At 33.3% G+C, this 23421-nt stretch overlaps 3 protein-coding genes across 20 annotated transcripts in view; 1 reads left to right on the top strand and 2 right to left on the bottom strand.

The window, feature by feature from the left end:
• The window catches only part of LOC18097194 (putative disease resistance RPP13-like protein 1), a 96588-nt gene extending 81742 nt beyond the window's left edge, over positions 1-14846 (bottom strand). Inside the window, exon 1 of the mRNA XM_052449818.1 lies at positions 14363-14846. Within this exon, the coding sequence (XP_052305778.1) occupies positions 14363-14785 (423 nt within the window). The 5' untranslated portion in view covers positions 14786-14846. The remainder of the gene's footprint in view (positions 1-14362) is intronic.
• The window catches only part of LOC18097187 (putative disease resistance RPP13-like protein 1), a 97022-nt gene that overhangs the window by 55113 nt on the left and 18488 nt on the right, over positions 1-23421 (bottom strand). Inside the window, exon 3 of one of the 8 annotated variants that reach the window (XR_008058278.1) lies at positions 10117-11942. The exons of 2 other annotated variants lie outside the window; for them this stretch is intronic. Coding sequence is in view for 4 of the 6 variants with exons in the window: in XM_052449819.1 (XP_052305779.1) it covers positions 10496-11942 (1447 nt within the window). In the remaining 2 variants the exon portion in view is untranslated. Of the gene's footprint in view, positions 1-9979; positions 12133-23421 lie in introns of those variants that run through there. 5 more of the 8 variants (XR_008058280.1, XM_052449821.1, XM_052449820.1 and 2 more) reach the window with 5 other exon arrangements.
• LOC18097188 (protein LNK2) overlaps positions 1-23421 on the top strand; it is a 126533-nt gene that overhangs the window by 89828 nt on the left and 13284 nt on the right. For 2 of the 11 annotated variants that reach the window (XM_052449827.1, XM_052449837.1), the window contains exon 9: positions 3063-3217. The exons of 7 other annotated variants lie outside the window; for them this stretch is intronic. In XM_052449827.1, the coding sequence (XP_052305787.1) occupies positions 3063-3217 (155 nt within the window). Of the gene's footprint in view, positions 1-3062; positions 3218-5749; positions 5953-7187; positions 7270-7862; positions 8029-23421 lie in introns of those variants that run through there. 2 more of the 11 variants (XM_052449833.1, XM_052449829.1) reach the window with 2 other exon arrangements.

Genomic DNA, 23421 nt, shown 5'->3' with positions numbered 1-23421 from the left:
GCAACTGATAGTAGCCATTGAAGCTGCAAATGGACTCAACTATAAGCAGAAAGGATGAGGGTACACACCAAGAGTCTTAATGGCACCATCATCCGCTAATCACCAGCCATATGTATCTTCAGGAATATATATATATATATATAGTGCTCGACTTTTGCCACCACATGCCTGTGAAGTACAAAAATAAAAGATTATTTTTCAGTCAAAACAAATAAAGTTGGAAAGAATAAATTTTGCTAGATTTAATTGAGAGAGAGAGATTGTCACAGAACTTGCAGGGTCAAAAGAATCATCAAGGGGAGGAGGCGAGGATGGAGAGCATTTGAATCTAGTGACCGTTGCAAGATGTTTGAATCCTACTAAATGCACCGCATGGCTGTTAGACGATTGTAGGGGTATTGTGTCACAAAACACACCGTTTCAATTACCACCCAGACACATCGTTTAAATGTTGGTGTTTCTTTTATTTAGCTGAGAATCTTGCCACGTGTTGGCTATTGCTTGATAATTGGAAGTTGTTCTTTTATCCGCTCTTTCAGTTAGTATTTGTAACAGAATGCCAGCGTGAAAATAGAAGAATGAAAAATGTTGGCTTAACCAATTTATGTCCCTCTTTGAGTACTTTGAGGAGTTTGTAGCAATCTCTTAATCGGGATAAAATAATAATTTTATATTAATTAAAAATAGAGTAATTAAATTTTGTTTCTCTCTCAATTCCTCTTTTCTTCACTTGATTCTTACTTAGATTAATATTTTATAAGTTGGACTTTGTAAGTTTACACGGTTATTTTCTCACTTTTCTTATCTTTTTTTCTAGGATTTTTTTTATGTTTTTCCCTTATTTTTCTCTCTTTCTCTCTCGCCTTTTCTTTTCTTTCATTTTCTATTATGCTTCTGCCCAGTCGGCAACATATAAAGGAAGGAAGAACTGATTTGTTTTATTTTTTAATGGCAAATAACAATTTTACCTTTAATGAGTCGTTTTGCTTTTATTTGATGTTTTTTTTTTGTTAGCACTACCAAACTCTGTTCATTCTAAAATTTAAACCAGATTTTATTCAATATATTTTAAGATCCCTCGTAAAATTTTAGCTCAATCTGATAATCAGATTAAAAATTACACTCAATAACGTAAAACTGGTCAAATTATGATTTTTTTTATCAAATTTCTGAATTTCTTTAAAAATTCTGAAATTTTAACCCAAACTAAAGCATCATATTTTCTTTACATAAAACTAATACAAAAATATTGATAAAATCTTGACCTGTACTAGAGCCTACCCTAGCCCATGCATGCCGCCGCCCTTGTTGGGCGGCAAGAAGTAACGTTGGAAGGTTATGTAGAAGCTTTGCGTGCCAGATTTAGAGGCAATAGTATGGTTATTTTGGAAGATTGATTATAAGGAGAACTGTGTTAAAGTGAAAAAGTATGACTTGCAGTTTTTTTTTTAATGGATGAAAATTTTGAAGGAATTAGGAATTGGCAAAGTGTTCAAATGGTGTGATTCATTTGGAAATTAGATGGAGTTTTCATAAGTGATGAGAGATATTGATTTAGTTGAAGATTAAGGAGTGGTTGTGGTATGGGATTTAGGGGAAAGTGAGTGGTTGTGAGGAGGAAGAATCGATCAGTAGTATTTGAATATGGCACACTGACATATATAGAGTGAAGAAATAATAAGAAAAGTAGGTCTTTGTGGAAAACTATTAGAGCTTCTCAAGTGTTTTAATTTGGGAGTCGTTTTCACGGGCCGCATTGCTATGAAGCTGGTGGAAATATGTAGGGAAAGGGCTGGAGGAGGGAAGAATATAATTTTTCTTGGGAACTTGTGATGATAAGAGAAGGTGCGCATAGTGATTGGTGATTACGAAAGTCGTGTGGATTCATATCTAAAGAAGCTATGAAGAAGGTATCTTTGAAGGCACTTCCCTCCCTTTTCCTTACAAAGTAGCTTGGAACTGATGGAAAAATGCCAATTTATTTGTGGATCAGTTGATGGGGTGCAATGCGATATCCTCCTTCTTAAAGATGTTCACACTTTGAGGTATTTTTTATTGGATATCCAGCAGAAAAAAACTTGATATTGCTTGGTTTTTGTCTTCCATGGATATTGATAAAAAGGTGATATGCATGCCTACTGGAAAATGAACTTCTTCTTGCTGGGTCTGAAATTCAAACTTATGTTCACTAGGGACCTTTCAATGATGTTGTTGAAGTGAACTGCTAGGTCATTAATCACAAGTCAAAATAGGAGACTGCTGATGGTGCATCAGTTAGAGATACCTTTGATTCACATATTCAGGATTCAGAGTTTTGGCCATTTTTGGCATATAAGTAGGTAATATTTCTTTTGGATATTTTGAATCTTGGCCTTTTACTTTGATTATAGATGTACCAGCAGTTGCAGTACCAGCAGATATCCAATCCATTTGTGGCCCCTTCTGCATACGGGAGTACTACAAATCCATATTCTATGCCTGGGTTGTCCCACATTCAGTCTGGGGATTTTAAGCATCAACCTTTAGCTTCTGGTTATGAAGTTTCTTCAGGTAATGCGAATCCTGTTAAAGTTTTCTGACTTCCCAACAAAATTTCTAGTCATTTAATCATCGACCTAAAATTTCTGGTTATGAAGTTTCAGGCAATGCAAATCCTATAAACAAGTTAGCTGACTGTCCAGTGAAACCCCAGAGAATGACACCTCAGGAAAAGATTGAAAAATTGAGGCGGCAACAAATTCAGGCAATGCTTGCCATTCAGAAACAGCAGCAGCAGCTTGTTCATCAAAAGTGTTCCCAAGAAAATCAAATTCAGCATGTTGAAGGAGCTGACCTTGAAGTAGAGGATCTAAGTACACTTGCTTCATTTGACCCAAACTCACCTATTGAGCAAGACGATTCCAATACAGTCTCTCTGGCGGTTAATGATTATTCAATGGAGGACACAGTACTCTACAGGCTTCAAGATATTATTTCAAAGGTATGCTTCACGTACTATTGCATTCTTTCCCTGCTAAATAATTTGTGCTTGGTTACGATTCCAAACCAATGTTTTACAACAGTTGGATGTCAGAATTAGACTTTGTATTCGGGATAGCTTGTTCCGGCTGGCTCAAAGTGCAATGCAAAGGCATTATGCTAGTGATACTGGCAGTACAAACAATAGTAGCAGGGACGAACAAGTTGCTGCAAAAGAGGAAACCAGCAGTCAAAGAAGGTTGGTTAAGGCAATGCATTTCTCATGCCTCTGTTTTCAAATTTAATCTATCCTCTCTCTTTTTTTAACATTTTTGCTCTATGGAAATGTTAAATTAGGATCTTTTAATGCCATTTTCTGTTTTCCATTCTCCTTCTAGAAATAAATATTGAAAGCGGTATCCTCTATTTACAATGGAGGAGTAGTGACTGAAACAATTCAATTTAAGGCCGCGCTTGTTCTTAGCAGTAGAAGAAAATCTAAACAGAAAATTTTAGGTTCCTCTTTCACTGGATTTCCTTAAAAACTTGACTGAATTTGACCTTGTTGATCAAATATGTAGTAGTTGGCTTCCACTGGTTCTGTTATGGTTGTGAGTGCTGGTCATCATGTTTAGTTGAGAGAAGCTTTGGTATTGTATGTAGGCCAACCTAGGTAGAGGCAGATATTAAACTGGCATTTGTAGGAGAGAAGCTTTGGTATTGTAGGCCGAGCTAGGTAGAGGCAGATATTAAACTGACATTTGTAGCTTTACCCTGGTGCAGCATTCATGAGTGCAGTGACAATTCAAATAGCATATTATTTAGTAGAGATTTTCATTTAATTAGAAAAGGAAATTTAATTTTTCCAATATTAACAAAATCTATGCAAGTTTTCTGCAATGTTGATTCCATTGAATTTGTGCATAATCACCTTAATCCAAAAAGGAGAGCTAAACACGCACATCCAAGTCTAAATGAGTGGCACAACATACCTCATAAATTTTGCTAGATTTAACTAAGAGAGAGAGACAAAGAATGTTAAACAAGTGCAATAAGTTTATTCAAGGACAAATAGAAGGAAAACAAGATCTGTACAGATTCACTGAAATCATCAATGCAGAGAACTTGCACAACTTTAGATAAACAGGGCAAAATTAAATTTCCCTTCTAATTTAATGATCATCTGCAGATTCATGTTACATTACATTTTAAGCAAGAAAATTTAAGAACTCAAATCATCTTCTAATCGGCTCAATTCAGTGGCGGAGCCAGAGTTTTTTAAATGAGGAGGCAAATTATTAACAAATACTATATTATATAGACATGCATTAGAAATCAATTCAAACATATATGGAAAATCATAGTGTGAAGGTTGACAAGGATCTTTTTGTAGATAAGCTCTTCGGATTGCATCCCTATCATTTATATGGTACTTATAAATTGGTCTTCTTAAGCCAGGGTCAACAAGGAGAGTGTCGGGGTTGATTTCAATATGACTTTTCTTTGAACTTGATTGAGTTACATGACTTGAAGCTTTGATTGACTCTTCATCCTCAATAGATTTACGCTTGAAATATTTGTCTAGTAACATGTTAATTTAATATGAACCTGCTGGATTTTTTTATCATTAGTGTCTACATAATAATTAACACAACTACATAATAATTCACTATTAAACAAAAGTCAGTTGAGTTACACAATAATTATACATCTTTCATATAAAATTAATAGCAAAATACACGTCAATTCATCAAAATCAAAACCTATTTCAATTCATATTTATATGCATATAATAAGTATGTTGATTAAATTATACTTAATCATTTCTAGACATTTAATTAAGGAACAATGCCTAGTGTATGTATAAGAGGGACAATGCTTGAAAAACATGTTTTCTACTTGATATTTTACTTACAAACAAATCATGTAAAAATATTAAATTTCAATAAACTACTCTATCAATGCAAGAGATGTCAAGAATAGTGGTTTTGCATGAATATTAATTTATTTATTTATAATAAGAAAATAAATATTTAATTAATTAAATTAGCAGATTTAAATATTTATTTTGAACATATTTATAACAAAACCCCTAAATTATCATAAACCCTAATATTTTTAATAACTAATTATAAAAGAATAAAACTAAAATTAAACAATAAAATAAATAGAAAAAATAAAGTATAAAGTAAAACGCAAAAAAAAATTAATCCATGAGAAATTTGCATTCAGGAGACGAGGAGAGGCAAGAACGGCAGCTGAAAAAAAACCCTTGTTTTGTTAGACAGGAGAAACAAAAAGGAAAAGGGGAAAAGTTGGGGAGCTGTAATTATATATATATATATATATATATATATATATATATATATATATATATGTATATATAAGTCAAGTTAGTCAACAATAATAAAAGTTAAAAACTTTCCTTACCTGTAGGCTGTAGCAATAATTCACTCTCACTAATATATTAATATTTAAAAAAAATAAGGGGACAATTGCTCTCTTTTGACCCACTGTGGCTCCGCCACTGGGGCTCATCTATATCTAAATGGGATACTTCCAGCCAAAACCATAAGCTCTTTTGAGCTGAAACTCGATTTTTTGTTGTAAGCGACAATGTGATTGTTTCTTGTTCCAATGGGTTTGTTCATTTACATCTCGTCCTTCCCATTTCAAATTATTCAATTTGTTTGCACAAAATTATTAATCAAGTCTTTATCAATTTGTTTAGAGTATGGCAATCTCAAACTTTCCTGTCATTTTCCTCATGGATTTTATGAGTATTCTGCAGGGTAGTTAAGATGCCTGAGGTGGAAACAGAGACCAATCCTGTAGACCGGACTGTGGCTCATTTGCTGTTTCATAGACCGATGGATATTCCTGGGAAGCATCCTAATACACCTGAATCACCTTTTTCAACCAAGCTCCCGTGTGAGCACAAGACAATGGGCCTAGCAAAGCTGTCAACGGGAAGCCTGTCTGAGACTCCGAAAGGTAAACCAAACTTTTCGCAAAAGGGGTCTCAACTTTCTAGTCTCTTGACCAATGCTCAGCCTGTATGTAATGTCTTGAATTAATGAGATGAAAAATACAATAAAACCTTTGAAGGTTTAAAAGTTAGAATAAATAAATGAGAGGTATAGTGGTAATTCAATAAAACTTGATAAATATAAATACAAAGTAAAAAAACGAAAAAAAAGAAAGAGAGAAATCTGAAATTTAGAGAGAACCACAGGAGTGAAGTGAGAAAGAAGAAGAAGAGAAAAGAGAGGAAAATAAGGGAAAAAGAAAAGGAGTTGGAGGAAATAAGTAAAAAGGGGTAAGATTATGCTTTAATGTGTATAATATGTTTTCTTTAGCTTTAATTTCGGTTTTGATAAATGTTAGGGTTATGAAATTTGTGTTTTGAGTTTAACTGATGAATTAAATTGAATGTTAGGGGTTGATTGTTGTGGTTAATTGATGATTTAGTTGATTATGGAAGATTGTGATGATTTTGAGTTATAATTTTGTTTGAATGGTGAATTTTGAGTTAAAAATCAGGGGAGAACAGTAGGTTTCTGTTAAAATTCTGGATTGGAGGTTGAAGATGACGAAAATTCAATTTGGTCCCTCAATTTGCGAAAATTACAGTTTAGTCCTGAACTTTGGAAAATTACAAATTGGTCCCTGGAGCATATTCCGGTATTCTGAACAGAATAACATATGAATTATGGACAGAATTACTGTATAGATAAGAGAATTTAACACTTTCAATTTGGTCCTCCAATTTGACAAAAATTACAATTTGACCCTAAAAATTTGGTAAAATTCCAGAATGGTCCCTGGAGTATAATGAGATGATCTGGACAGAAATGAGGATGAATTATGGACATAATTCCACTATATTCATGAATTTATGATATGTTTAGTTTGGTCCTCTAATTAGACGAAAATTACAATTTGGCCTTAAAAATATGATAAATTACAGATTAGTCCCTAGCTGTAATATTACCTTTTTCAGATTGGTTTGATGAATAATTGAGGGTTATTTAGTAAATTATTACCAATTTTATTATTTGTTTTGTTATGGATTAGATTTCGGAAAAACCGTTAGAGTTTTGGGTTTTTGAGAAAATTGACTAGTTAGTTCAAAAACATATAGGATTACGGAATACACCTAGTTAAGTGTATTAAATAAGTTAAATATTCTTTCGAGTCGTTCTTGAATATGCCTCCTTTGTATTCAGATAATCCTGATATTCTATCGGCGGGACGTCAGTAGGATTTTCTTCGGTGTCTTATTTTTACTTCTGTTTGCTTTCTAGTCAGGTGAGTGGATAATTTTCCATATGCATGAGAAATATTATAAATATTTGATTTGTTAATATGAATTGGATCATGCTTCTTGATAATATATATGTTGATTATTATCCTTGTTATGATAAGCATGATCAATTGTTGAATCCGAATTATTGATATGAACCAGTATATATATTCTGAATTGACTTCTGAATTGATAGCTCCTCATTTGATTGATGTCATGAGTTGAGCTTTGAGATATGAATATGTCTGTTTGATTATGATTATGAACCTATGGTATGTCAGTCAGAATACCCATGCTAACAGGGTAGTGTTAGTCTTTGTGCACATCGTATCTGAACCTTAGTTGGTCGGGGGAGTCACCAACCTGTGTGGACTGATCATCCCACAGTACGGAGCCTCATGCTCATTGCATTTTGATTTTCTGACGAGTTTTACCATATGATATTCTTGTTATGGCCTATTTGAGAAACATTTCTATAAGAACCTAGAGTCATACTTGTATATATATTTCTCATTACTGTATTACCTCGTGTGTGTATTTTGAACGCTATCTACTCACTGAGTTGTTGAACTCACCCTCTCATTATTATTCTTTTCAGGCTTATTGCTTGATAGCAGGTTACTTTTGTTGAACCTTCCAAACCTGCTTTTTGGTTGTAATTTGTACCTTTTTTTTTTGTCAAGTTAGTGCTCCAAAACTATGAATTATATGAACTCTTGTATTAAGACAATTCAATTATATTATGAAGTTGATTTTGTTATTAATGCTGCGTTGAACTCTGATTGAGTTAGGATAAGTTTGTGTGTAAGTTTGGGTTCGTATAGGTATGGAACCTTGGATGAGAACCTTGTCTATGTGCCGGTCATGGATCCGGGATTCGGGTCGTGACACTGTAAGTTAGTGTAAAAGCAATCCTTGCTTAGACGCTTCAGAGGATGCATCAAACAATGGGCCTGCTGATGAAGGAGCTAGGGAGGTTAAAGCCTCTCAATGAAGACAAGGGTAATTCCTACCCGAATCTCTTCCATGCTTGCATTATGCTTGCAGTGACGATCGATTTACTTGTAATGCCGAGGTTTTCTTTTATTGTCAGCTCACTGGATCATCATGAGGAATAAACACCAGTATTGATGGGGATTTGTAAATGTCTTTAGCAGCGTAACCATCAAGAAGTCGCATTTGTGCATGCTTGAAGTATTGTTGTTAATATAGCTACGTATCTACTTGTTTTATATTATCTCTTCTTTTTATATCTATAAAAGATCTTTGGTGAAAGTAAACTTCAAGAAAAGTTTTTTAATCAAAGTTAAGTAATAATAAAATAGATAAATCAAAAGTTTTTGGATTTTGAATTTTTGTAGAGAAAGAGGTGGGGAAAATTTTTTGAATTTTTGGAGATGCGGAAAAGGAGAAAAGGAGAGAATGGAGATTTTAATCCTTTTGATTACTTAAATTTTGAATTTTGATTTTGCCGCGTCAACAATGAAAAATCTGTTGCAGATTACTTAAATATTTTTTAATCCTTTTCAGCTCTGCTAGGCAATGAAAATTGAGGTTTAGGGACAAGGTACAAAAAAACGTTTCACAAAAGTTTATTTTTTTATTTAAAATTATTTTTTGATGTTTTTTTTTATCATTTTAATTTATCAATGTTGAAAATAATTATTTTTAATATATTGTTTTTTAAAAATACTTTTAAAAAACAATCTTTTTAAAGACATTCCGGCACCCTTGAAATCACGTGATATCCTGTGTGGAACCCTCGAAATCACGTGATATGAATAAAGGAATAAATAAATAAAGGAAGGGAAGCAGTTTCGCGGTTTTTGCTTGCATTAAGATTCCCTCCATCCCCCAAACGGCCAAACTGTCTCTCCAAGTCAAAATCAAATAAATCCGGGTTATCTCTCGTTTAGTCAGATGCAGCAGCAGCAGAAGTGGGGGAATATATACTTAAAATCGTTCTCTCCAGGCGAACACACGCCCACACACGTTGACGTCGTCTCCATTCCACTCCTCACACTTGGCTTTCTCTCAGAAAGGACAACATATTCTCTTGCTTGGCTTTTAAGTTTTCTCTCCCTCTTTCTTCGAACCAAATATATATATATTATTCCAAACGCTTTCCTTTTCCTTTTTATCTGAAGAGAATCTCAAGGCTGCAACTGCAAGGTAAAAACTAAAAAGATCAGAGAAGGAGTCTTTCTAGGTTCTCACTTCATTTTTTTTATTAATTTCTTTTGTAGAAGTAATTTGGAACCCTAGTTACTCTGTGTATTAATTGCGTGATCGATCACCTTGAATTTGATTGATTTCAGTTTGTTTGACAGTTTTTGTTTTTGTTTTCGTTTTCCTTGTATAGTTATAGGGTTGGGTCCAATTCTGATACGATGAATTTCGGTTTGAGGATGGTATGGAACCTGATCAAGCCCCAATCCATTCAATTACCTTGTTTGTGGCACTCCTTTGTGCTTGCATTCTGATTGGTCATCTTCTCGAGAAGCATCGATGGATTAACGAGTCCATTACTGCCCTTGCCATTGTCAGTTTTTGTGAAAAATCTGTTGTCTTTTAAGGGTGGCGCTGGCAGTTCAAAATCTGAAGCATGTGATGTTTATTTGCCGCATTTGCCGCATTTGATAGTAGCATTAATTATAGCAAAAAAGATATTGCAATAGAATGATTATTATATATGAAGATGAATGAGAGACAATAGGAAGAAAATATCTGTATTTCAACATTTAACAAATAAAAACAGACAAAATGGACAATATCTGTATTTCATTCATCCAAATTTTAACTGAAATTGCCTTTGATTACTGAAAGGAAAATAAACTATTTAGTAGCAATACCTCAATATGTTGGACGATTGAAAGAAAACCTTCTTTTAATCTTGGGAAATATTTATGTAAGGAATGTGAGAAATCTTGGGCCAATCTTTACCTTTCTCCCTTTCACAACTTTCACCCAGCATAGGACACCTGTAAATTGCAAGAGTAGAAAGGGAGGAGGGCAACCCTTCTTCTGGCATTGACTCAATCCGAGGGCAGCGACTTATTCTCAAACGTGTAAGGGAGGTGAGGTGTTGAAGCCCCTTGTAGTCAAGAGATTTCAGGTGTTGGAGGTCATAGATGCTAAGAGATGTAAGATTTGAGGGCAGCACCATCTCTTCAGGGAAGGATTCAACATTTTCGTCCATTCCAATTTCGAAGTGTGAAAGAGAAGGGAGCGTTAGCAAGCCCCATTGCATGCGGCCTGCAATGAGTTTGTTGCAATTACGAATCCAAAGTAATTGTAATGTGGAGGGAAAACCCCTTCTGGACACAACTCAACTTCTGAACAACCATATATTCCCAAACGGTTAAGGGATGGGAGGAGGGAAGGCATACTCTCAGGCAACTGCTTCAAGTTTTTGCAATCATATAAATCAAGTTGTGTCAAGACTGGAGCAGGTAACCCTCCTTTGGGAAATGAAACTAATTTAGGGCACCCCTCGATTTCCAAAGAATGGAGAGAGGTGAGATCATTGAGAGGTCTTTCATTTGCACATAGTGATTCCAGATCTGGACAGTCAAGAATACGAAGAAAATTTAACTTGGGGAGCAAGTCCAGTGCGACGCCTTTGAGAGAAGCGCAGCGGTGGATTATAATTTTCCCTAAATCAGAGGGTGAACAACCCATTTGATCAATTTCCTCGGGTAGGGACTCTAGGGAGTGCAAATCAAAAACAATGAGAGAGAGCAACCCAGGAAACCTAGGAAGTGGAGTCGCGAGCTGCTCACATCCACCGATTGTAAGACTTGTTACACGTGGAAGGTGGTGACAAGGTAGGGCCTTTGCAAGGTTCGGGCATTCTTCGATTAAAAGCTCCTCTAGAAGAGGGAAGGCTTCCCGGCTGCCTTCGTCTGAAATCCACTCGCGCCACTCTGACATCCTTCTAAAAGATAATGTTTTGAGGGATTCAAATGGCTTCTTCAAAGCAGTACAATTCCCATATAACTCAGAGCCCACAATCTCAACTTTATCGAATGCTTCAATTGAGAGACGCTCTAAAGAAGCTAATTGCCCGAGCGGTGGTAAGGAGGTGCTGTTTGTACATCTAATGAGCTTCAAGGACACTATATTTGACAAATAGGACTCTCCTACCCACTCCGGAAACCTAGGAAGTGGAGTCGCGAGCTGCTTACATCCACGAATTGTAAGACTTGTTACACGTGGAAGGTGGTGACATGGTAGGGCCTTTGCAAGGTTCGGGCATTCTTGGATTAAAAGCTCCTCTAGAAGAGGGAAGCCTTCCCGGCTGCCTTCGTCTGAAATCCACTCGCGCCACTCTGGCATTCCTTCAAACCGTAATGTTTTGAGGGATTCAAATGGCTTCTTCATAGCAGTACAATTCCCATAGAACTCAGACCCCACAATCTCAACTTTATCGAATGCTTCAATTGAGAGACGCTCTAAAGAAGCTAATTGCCCGAGCGGTGGTAAGAAGGTGCAGTTTGTACATCTACTGAGCCTCAAAGACACTATATTCGAGAAAGAGGACTTTCCTACCCACTCCGGAAACCTTACACCTCCATAGCCATCAATCTCAAGATCCTTCACATTTCTATTTGGCTCTAATTTCTCAAGTGTGCTTGTCACGTGTTGCGGGTCATGAGTGTCACCATCCCATGTAAACCTCAGCTCATCAAGGTGCTCTCTACCTTTCAAATTTGCCTCAACAGCATCCCGAGCATCCACCACATTTTGAAGGTTCCCAATATGAAGTTCTCCCCGTAGATGTCGTAGCTTTCCCAATTCTTTAATGCTAGTCTCACTCTGTCTTCCCACGAGAAAGTCAGTCAACGTTTGGAGCTTTGCCAGTTGACCTATATATTGTGGCATCTCTTTCAAAGGCGTGTATTTGATGTTAAGATACCGCAAGTTGATTAACCTTTCCAGAGATTCAGGCAACCTTTCTATTCTTGTTGCTTCAAGATTCAGATGTCGTAAATACTTCAAATTTCCAAGATCAGGTAGACTAGCAAGTTGTTGGCACCTTTTCAAGATCAACGTTTGCAAATTGAGAAGAGCACTCACTTCTTCAGGCAACGTTACTAAATCTGACCAGGAAAGATCCAAATACCGCAAATGCTTCAACTTGCTAATTGAACAAAGCATCTTAGCTACACCGGCACAATTAGACAACGATATCACTCGTAGGCGACAATGTGTTGACTGAAAGATCTTATCAAATTCGGGAGGACACATCTGATTGTCTAGAGAAGTTCGGAATGTGCGTAGATGTTGGGCTTCACGGATGTTTTCTAATATTGTGCTTGAAAAAACACCTTCCGTATCTCCATCTTCGGTATCTTCACCATCCGTGTCTTCCGTATCTACTGCGAGTGATAAATGTCGAGTCCTTCTGGTGGCCTTGGAAGAATTATTTCCCCTCAAACTGGAGCTGAAGCAAAATTGACCGGACACATGTGTAGCCAAGTCATGCATGAGATCGTGCATCACAAATGATGAGCGAGAGGCACTTGATTGCTGGAAAAACGACCTTGACAAGAGATCATCAAAGCACTTAGCACCTGCTTTTTCCATCTCATCATCTACTGCAGAGCGGACCAAGAAGCCCTCTGCCATCCACAGGAGCACTAATTCATCCTTTCGAAATGAATAGTCTTTTGGAAATATGGCACAATAAGCAAAACATTGCTTCAGATGTGGCACGAGATAAAGATAACTTAATCTCAAAGCTGGGAGGATATTGTCTTTGGGTAAATCCCATAGATTGCTTTCCAAAATATCCCGCCACTCCTCGACTTCTCTTTCGTTGCATAGCAGACCTCCGAGTGATTTTGCAGCTAGAGGCAGGCCTTTACACTTTTTCGTTATTGCTCTACCAATTTTTTTTAACTCTTCTTGCGCAATGGGATTTTCATCACCGAATGCATGTTTGGCAAACAAGAACCAGCAGCTGTCTTCCGTCAATTCTTTTAGGTGACGAGTTTGAACAGTTGACATGACTGATGCTACCCTTTCATTGCGTGTTGTCACAAGAATCTTACTCCCTTGTGCTCCAGATTTCAAGGGTGTAAGCAACGTGTCCCATTCAGCATAATTTTCTTCCCATACATCATCTAAAACAAGCAAAAATTTATTTTCCCGAAACCTCTCCTTCAACTGAATCTGGAGCTGATTCAGACTCCCAGAATCAGACTTTGAGCCGACCTCCTCAAGGATAACCTTGGTTAACTTTGAAACACTGAAATCTTCTGAAACACAAACCCAAGCTTTGAGATTGAAGCACCTCTGTACTTCGCTGTGATTGTACACAAGCTGAGCAAGCGTGGTTTTACCAACCCCGCCCATGCCCACTATGCGAACAACACCTGGGTTTTCTCCATTTGCATCATCTGATACAAGCAACTTCAGTATTGCTTCCCTGTCATAATCTCTACCATAAACACGACGTTCATCCACCAGAGAAGTTGTTGGTCTTTTAGTTGATGATGGTTCTTTTCCAGTGCGGTTGATCAAACCAAGGGCATCCTTTTGTTTTACTAAGTAATCTAGACTCTCCTGGAGGCCTCTTGATTTTTCTTCTATCTCTCTCAACCCCATTATTCCAGGTGGGTTAATGAAGGTTTGAGCTTCAGCTTCATAAGCAATCTCATCCAAGAAGTCTTCGGCCTCATAGACAGCGTCTTTATACTCGGCCAGCCAATCCCGCACAAATGTATTTGTTATCTGCTTCTCCTCAGCATCGTCAAGCAGCCCACCACCAGATATCATTGTTGTCTTCAACCTCTTCAGCGGCCTATCGTCAGACAAAAATCTGGGATTCAATTTACTTGAAACTACTTCGACAATCTTTTGAATTAATTTTGATTCATGCCTGCGCATAGAAAAAAAAAGTCATCACTCATCGATGAAAGATAAATCTTTTGAATTTAATGCAAATTTAAAATACAAAACATAATAAGAGTAAAAGTTATAAGCATTTGCTATTGATACAGGGAAAGAAAAGAAGTACCCATTTGCGATACTGTGAGGATCCAGCCCAGATAAATCTGCAGCCTCCACGAGAGCTTTTCTCCACTTATGGACCTTCTCCATTTCTTCCTTAAAACGTTCTTCATGCTTATCAAAGGCTTCAGCAAAACTCCCCGTCTGTTTTCTAATATCAGAAGGATCAATATCATAGAAAACAGGTATAACAATCTGACCAGTTGTGTGTTTGCAATCAAGAATCTTTTCAAGTTCATCAAGACACCAAGTGGAGGAAGCATAGCCCTTGGAGAAAACCACTATAGAAATCTTGGATTCTTGTATTGCTTTGGGGAGTTGTAAGGAGATTTCTTCACCTATACGAAGTTCGTCGTCATCTCGAAATGTACGGACTTTTGCTTTCTGTAAAGCAGTGAAAAGATGATCCGTAAAATTTTTGCGAGTATCTTCACCTCTAAAACTTAGAAATACATCGTAATCCCAACCAGGTCTAGACGAAGAAGAAGAAGACGCCATGAACATCTAGTAGTGGTTGCTGCACGTAGGCGAGAGAGGTGGGGAAGTAAAGTTATAATGAATATCGCCTTCGCTCTTTCTTATGAAGCACTTTTAGTTTTTCAATAAAAAATTGAATTTTTTTATATTTTAAAATTATTTTAATATATGATATTAAAAATTATTTTTAACAAAAAAAAAAACATTTTATGCATTGATTATGAGGACTTCCATCGTAAATTATTATGTTTTTTTTTAATGTTTTTTTTAAAAAAATTATGCATCTTCTTGGATATTCAAGGGAAGTGGCATAAAGCTACTTCCCAGGAATATCTCTTTGTATACTCGAGGGCTACAGCAATGTAAACAGTAACTTCTTTTATAAATTTTAAAAACACTTTACATGCAAACTTAGAATAAAAAACAGACAGCAGGTGATGCATAAAAGTGGGAGATGTAGTTTATTTGATGAAAAGTAAAAAATAAATTTTGATAAAGTGAATTATTTTTTGATGTTGGTAATATAATAAAAAAAAAGTTGGAAAATATTTTTCAGTGTTTAGTTATGTCAAAGAAAATGATAATGAACTTATTAATGTTTTATTTTTAAAAATTTATTAATATAACGAGAAACTAATCTTACAAATTAAAAAGTTAAATGAGAATGAAATTGAAAAAAAATATAATTTCATAAATTATCTCAAATAAAATAAATAATAGAGATCAAATCTTTAAAAAAAAATGAAGAAATTAAAATGATAATAATTACCATTTCATAAATTATTTCAAATAAAATAAGTAACAATCAAAAGAATGAAGATCAAATTTGATAGATAAAAATTTTCAATTAAAAAATGATAAAGGAAAAGCAAATAACAATTATAAAAATAAGGATCAAAGTTAAAATAAAAATTAAATTGGAAGGGATGAAACTGAAAAATAAATATTCAAAACAAGATATATATAGCAATCACAAGTTTGAGTACCAGATTTGATATAATCAGCAAATAATATGACATTTCTAAATTTTTCACAACTTCCGGAAAGTGTTTTCCGCTCAAAATAAAAGGAAAACACTTTTATGAAAATCAAGCCAAATTTTCTTTTGACTGTAAAGTTTTTTCTGTTGATCAACTTTTCTAATGGCAACCAACCACAAAAAAATTTGAAAAAGTGATTTTCCGGAAATCACTTTTCAAAAAATAAACGCCTAGAGTTCAAATAAGAGGTTCCTACTATTAAGACTATACAAAAAGTAGTATTATTAATGCTTTGTTTGTTTATTTGGTGGAAAGTGGTTTTTTTAAAATTATTTTTTGAACTTTTTTGTATTTATATGTTATTAGAAAAATTAATCAACCACAAATATTTTCTGGTCAAAGAAAAATTTGGTTTAGTTTCCAGGAAAGTTTTTTCCTTTTTTTCGGGCATAAAACACTTTTCAAAAGTTGTGAAAAAATTAAAAACATCATATTATTTGCTAATTATAACAAATTTGGTCCTTAAACTTTTGATTGCTATATATTTTGTTTTGAATTTTTTTTCTTCAATTTCACTCCTTAGAATTTGATTAAATTTGATTTTTATATTAACTTTGGTGTTTATTTTTATGATTGTTATTTGCTTTTCTCCTATTATTTTTTTAATTGAAATTTTTTATCTATCAAATTTGATCCTCATTTTTTTGGTTGTTACTTATTTTATTTGTAATAATTTATGAAATTGTAAGTACTATTATTTTAATTTCATCATCTTTCAATTTTTTATCTTTTAAATTTGATCTCCATTATTTTAATTGTTATTTATTTTATTTGAGATAATTTATGAAATTAGAATTTTTTTTCAATTTCATTCTCATTCACCTTTTTAATTTGTAAGATTTATTCTTTATTATTTTAATAAACTTGAAAAAAAATATTAATAAGATCTTTTCTACCTCATTTTCCATGACATAACCAAACACTAGATGTTTTTCAATTTATTTTTCATTACACTACCAAACAAAAAATAATTCACTTTTTAGAAATCCACTTTCCAAGAAAACCATTTTTCAAAAGGAAACTACTTTCAGCAAACAAATAAGACTTAAAGTTGCGTCTGTTTCTCGCTGGCTTTTACGTTTACGGTGAAACAAACGTAACAGAATGTTTGGTAACAAACCAAATGTGTTTTATATTACGGGGCCATTAAAAAATTGAGTGTGAAATGTAGTTTTTGTGCATCAGTTTTTACCTTCTTTTGTTAATTGAGTTTTATGGATTTTTGCGTTTCAGAAACTCTTTTGAAAAACTTTGAAATTTTTTAATTTTATTTTTGCTTTAAAATAATAATTTTTGGATGTTTTTATATTATTTTGATATGCTGAAATAAAAAATAATTATAAATTTTTTTAATATAGTTGTATTTTAAAAAAAATCTCTTAAAATGATACCATTATAAATTTAGTAACTTACAAAAAAACAAAGGAAAAAAAATATGACTGGTAGTCAATCCATGCAAGACATTTACCTTTAATAATGCAGCAACAGCGAACTTTAATGCGGTTGCAGTTACATTTTGCCAATAAAAACATAAAACATGATTTTTTTTTTATTGTGGTGTAAAGCATTGTCAAATGAGATCTAAAGAAATGTAAAAGCTACTATGAAGAATTTATAAAATATTTAGGGGTGTTTAATAGTGTATTAGTGGTTGATTTTTAAAATATTTTTTTATAAATATATTAAAATAATATTTTTAAAAAAAAAATATTATTTTTAATACTAACCCGTTAAAACAATATTGCAAAAAAGTTTAGTGTAAAGAACTCGCAAAAAGTTTCTCTCTCGGCTCTGTAACTGGTAACATGTTAAGCTCTGGACTCCATTTTACTCGGTTTGTCTTTGATTTATTTACCTCGAGATTCCATTTTTTAAAATGCCAAGCTTTTCACGTGATGATGTGATCATTCAGCTGGAGACTTTATTTCTTTTCTCTCCTTCCTCCAATAGCTCCAGCTCAGTGTTTTAGATGACAAATATTCTGAGTGGTGAAAGTGATAGTTTAGAGTGATTATGTTATTGCGGTAACTTTTAGTTTGAAAAAAAATTATTTTGTTAATAAAAATTAATTTAATTTGTTTAGTTAAAATAATATTTTTTAAATTAGGGTTATAAAATAATTATATATATATATATATTGATGGTTTTTAATTTAAATATTGTAAGTTTAACTATTGATATTATATCATGAAATAAGTAATACTTATATAAAATATTTTTTATTGTTTCCTTAAAATATCTACAATTCCATCACGTACGAAATACATCCGACAAGGACTACAGTTTTCTTGATTTCTTAAGCGCGCAACAACATCAGGAACAAAATTGAGATTGCGATCAAATTCTGCAAATGTTACGTCATCAAGCGATCTCCTTCTAATTTTTTGAATAAAACACAATTAAAAATAAAAATAAAAATTAATTTTTTTTAACTGGATCAGACCCAGTTCAATGCATTTAGCTTTGGATCGGACCCGATCCGGTCGGAACAATAGAGAGTAACAATAGAGAGTAATTCTGTGTTAATATTTGAAACTCGTGATCTTAGTCATGAGCTCAAGAGTTAAGACAAATTTCATAGAAGATAAACCCTAAAAAATAATGAAGTTAAATTCTTCTTCACAAAATAATGAGAGATAAAATTTAAAAAAAATGGCAACTAAAAAATGATATAAAATAAAACAAATAGTAATAAAAAAAATTAATTGAATTTGACATTAAAATAAATGGAAATCAAATGTTGATGGATGTAATTTAAAAAAAAAATTCAATTAGAAAAAAATAGTAATTAAAAGAATAAGGATAAATTTTGATGTAAAAATTAAATAAAATCAAATAATTAAAGAAAAAATTAAAGAAAAAAATTTATAAAAGATAAAAAAAATAACAATAAAAAAAAATTAAATTGTTTAAAAAAATAAAAGGAAACTTTTGTATTTGAGGAGAGGAGAAAGAAAAGAAGATGAAGAAAAAAAAAAAAAAAGGTGAAGAAGAAAATCGTCAATGGACTTGTGCCCCACCATCAGACAGCCCCTAATGCTCTGCCGTGAACACCACAATGGAAGGCAGTTTCTGGCCAGCAAAGGACCCTGTAAGTGCTTCTCAATAGCATTTAAGTAATAAACGCATTTAAAACTATTAATTTTGCCCCAAATGCAACATATTATACACTTAAAAAATAATCAGGGTTAATATAATTTTGCCCCAAACTATTAAATGCAACATATTACAGTTTAATGAACTCAGGGTCTCATTAGGGGAATAGCTTATCAACAAACATCCCTTCTTCAAACACTACAACTTTCCACAGGGGAGGCTAATACCTAGTGAAGGTGAGCACTCTCTGTCACGATAAAATTTTCATCACAATTTTAATCCCAGCGCGGGCGTCTAGTCCCGTTACTAGACTCAACCATCTTTCTAAGCCACTCGTGTTTGCCTAGAGTCTAAGTGTTTCACACACCTAGAGGTTTTCCCCACACCTCTTACCAATTTTGGCGACAAAGAACACAAGCTAATGATCAACACAACACAAGCAATTTACAGGAAACAACTCAACCTATATTTATCCATCAACAAAGGGAATACACAATAACAATGTATGTGTGTTATGCACAATCCGATCTACATGTTACACATGTTTAGGCCCTATGTAATACACCTACATACAATGGAAGTTACAAATAAAAATGCACTTTGACAGATTCATTAACTCTAGACAGCACATTTTAAAGAAAACCAACTTCCTCGTAACTGCTTCGTAACTGCCCACAAGTAACTTTCTTGGTCTGCCATTCAACAAACCAAACTGCCCAAAATGATTTCTCAAGCTGTCAGTCCTCACGTGCAACTCAAGATGTTTTAGACAGTCCATCGCCTAAGTCCAGCATGGTGCGAAGCATGAACCTGCTGTTCGCATGCACCCGTTATACTCGCTGTCGAAATCTGTATTGCCTACGTATGCTGCCCCTGCACCTACGTGTTGCCATTGCCTAGCAGCGACTTGTTGACGTGCCTTTGCGTCTAAGGCTGTGACACTCTCAGTTTAGGATGCACAAACCCATATGTGACTTTCCCAGCTTTGATGGGGAAGATGCCCATAAATGATTGTATAGATGTAATCGATGTTTTTATCCTGAAAAGATTGGAGATTCTGAAAAACTCCCTTGGTGGAATAGCATTATATTGAAAGGTTATGTAGAAGATTTGGGAGCAAGATAAGCGCTTCCAACTTGCTGCTCTTGCTTCTTCTTTTTTTTTTTTTTTTTTTAATGATTGTGGTTAATTTTTAAAGTATTTTTTACTCGGAAATATATTAAAATAATATTTTTTTTATTTTTTAAAAATTATTTTTGACATCATCACATCAAAATGATTTGAAAACACAAAAAATATTAATTTAAAGCAAAAAAATAAAAAATATATTTTAATTTTTTTCAAGAATATTTTTGAAACGCAAAAATAAACAGTATGCACTACTACTAAACATGTTAATGTTCTCTTTAATCAAAATTTAAGCCTAAAAATGATACTGGTCTTATGTATTACTAGATAAGGTCCCGCGAGCCGGCCTACATTTTTCTATTGTAAAATAAAGTAAGTTAAGGAGACATAAGCATTTTCAAAGAAAAAACAATTCAGACACATATTTTATTTATTCGAATGAGTTTAATAAATTTATATAATTTTAATAATATAAATTAAAAAATACAACAATAACAAAAAAAAAACTGACTTGTGCCCCCACCACCACCCCCAGCTCTTAATGCTCCTCTCCAAACAACAAGGTAGAGGGCGGTTTTTGGCCTGCAAAGGAGCCGCACGCACGCCGCTTCTCAAAAGCATTTCAGTAATAAAAACATTCAAACCTATCAATGCAACATATTATACACTTAAAAAGATTTTTTCAGGAACATGATACTCTAACATTTTACATCGATTAAAAATTAAGAGTTTAGATCATTTATAAATTTTAGGTATCACTTCTCTTCTTTAAAAGAGATATATCTTTTTTATATCAAAATTCTCAAATGTGATGGAATTTTTTTAAGGGGGAAGCCATGGAAAGCAACATCTTCTCATGCCGTACAAATTAGACAGGTAAAGTTCATGTTGCATCCCAAAACGACACTCCAGTGAAAATTACTTTGTTCTAACCACAAATGTTTTCAATAGAAAGAAAATACTCTTCTGGTTTTTTTTTCTTTTTTTTTTTATTGAGAATGAGAAGAGTACAATAATACTAATCAAATCAACTTAAAAAATTAATTATATAGAAAAATCAGAAAACTTAATATTCAAGAAATTAACTCTAAATTCATATACAGAAAATAAAAAATCTCAACAACAAGCTTAGACTATTTATGGCGTCTAACAAGCAGCTGCGAGAATTTACAAAATGACGGAGAACAAAATTTGCTTCTAAAAAGCTCCCTGCCCTAATTCATTTCGCGAAAATCACAGTGCGCACTCTGCAGCCAATGGCTTTCCCTCAGCTCCATCAGCCAAGTACAAGCGGACCATTCTGGAGACGAGAGCATCACCAGCATCAATGGTTTGATCATTTGTATTTTTTTTAAATTTAGTTATAACAATATTTTGAATCATAATGTATATAACTCATGTATTATGTATGTAAACTCTGGGATTAAAATTTAAAAAAGTTATTTAAAACATTTTAATGAATTTAAATAAGCAATAACTGGACAGAATAATTTGAGACCTCTGGTACAAAAACATACGAGTTTATCAAAAAGAGGTAAACATTGACATAAGAAATAAAAAAAAGTTGCTATTAATTGAAGTGAATTTTTTTTAGAGATAAATTGGGGAAATGTTGATTATTTAGACTTTTAACAGTGTTAAAATAGTACCGGTAGCTGGGCGATTACACAAAATGACATGGACACAATAAGTGACCGCAAAATTGTAAATAATTTGAAAGCTTCATCTCCTCCCTTTTATATATCCGGTCGCCGGCCATAAAAAGAGAAAACAAGGGCCCATCTTCTTTTTCCTGCATTTCCTGTTTCAATCTCGGCTCTTGTTATGCTCTGGACTCCATTTTACTCGGTTTGTGTTTGATTTATTTTCCAAGAAATTCCATCTTTGAAAAAAGTGGGTTTGATCGGAAAAACTTCACTAAATGCCAAGCTCTTCACGTGATGTGATCAGGCAGCAGAAGACTTCACTTTATTTCCTCTCTCTCTCTCCCTCCTACCATCACTTTTCATTGATAAAGCAAATAAATAAATTATAAATTATACATTGTATTATTATATTTTATACATTATATTTTGTTTTCTTTTTTTAATTTAATTATTAAGGTATTTCACTTGCATAACCTCTGAGTTTGGCTATATTCAAAGGTTTAAGCCGAAATAAATTATATTAGTAAATTTGTATTGAATTGCTTAATTATATCATGAATTAACATGTTTGGTATCAATGTCAATAGAAAGAATTGAATTGACGCAATTAATTAATTCTTGATAGCAGTTTTAAAGGTAAATGCAAGACAATTACCTTTAATCATGTAGCAACAACGGACTTTATTGTGGTGTCCCTCATTCTTAGATGTGATCTAAAAAAATGTAAAAGCGATTGTAAAGAATTTATAAAACATTGATTGATATTATTGTTTTTTAAAGTATTTTTTATTTAAAAATATATTAAAATAATATTTTTTAAATTTAAAATTTTTAAAATGAAAATGGTATAAAAATATAAAAATAATAATTTTAAAAAAATATATAAAACATAAATTACATGTGAATCATAGGTTTGTGATTGTGGGACCCATTACAATTTACGGGCCAACCATGAGCTAATAAAAAGTAACATCAACATGTTTTTACTAAGCTACAAACTCAGTATTTTCTCATCCACACCGACAACTTCATCAAAAAAAAAAATCAATTGTTTTTACAATTACTAAGATACCCAATCATCTTTAAACATTCAGATGGAGACCAGCTGTTTCCCACTCATGGCAACATGTCACCATCCCTTGAGTGATTGGATTTCAGCCGTTGATTTGTGTCATGGTCTTCTGAAAGTACGCTTCCTGATCTCCCTCTGACATCAACCCATTTCTCACGAAATTTCTTGTGTGTAGATTCAGGGCTCGTTAGAGCCTCAGATTGGAGCCTCATAAAAATTTCCCAGATGCAGGGTTCCTACTTTTCTTTATTTCGTTGTGAAGGTACTCCTTGTTGGAATTTAAAGCGTCAGATGCAATGAGATTATGTTTTTCAGAGTACATTAGTGCTTGTCAATGAAGGGTTAGTCTCTTAAAAAGAAATCTTGAAAAAAAAAATTAAATGATAAAATTTAAATAAATTAATTTAAAAAAATAAAAAAATAAAAAATAATAAAAATCAACTTACATTAATTTTAAAAATCGATAATTCATGAATTCAGGACTAACCTCATAAATGCAAACGGTTAGAAATAACAAAATGATACTGAAATAATAATAATAAAAAATTAGGTAAAAAAATTATTATATTAAAAAGTATAGTTGAGTTGCAAAAATAAAAATATCCAAAAATCACTATTAAGGATACTGATTGTTTGATATGAATAATAAAATGCAATCCAATAAGATTATGTTGATTAATT

This window comes from Populus trichocarpa, unplaced genomic scaffold (assembly GCF_000002775.5).
Source record: "Populus trichocarpa isolate Nisqually-1 unplaced genomic scaffold, P.trichocarpa_v4.1 scaffold_67, whole genome shotgun sequence".
In the NCBI taxonomy this organism is placed as follows: Eukaryota; Viridiplantae; Streptophyta; class Magnoliopsida; order Malpighiales; family Salicaceae; genus Populus; species Populus trichocarpa.
This window is presented reverse-complemented; position numbering and strand designations above follow the sequence as displayed.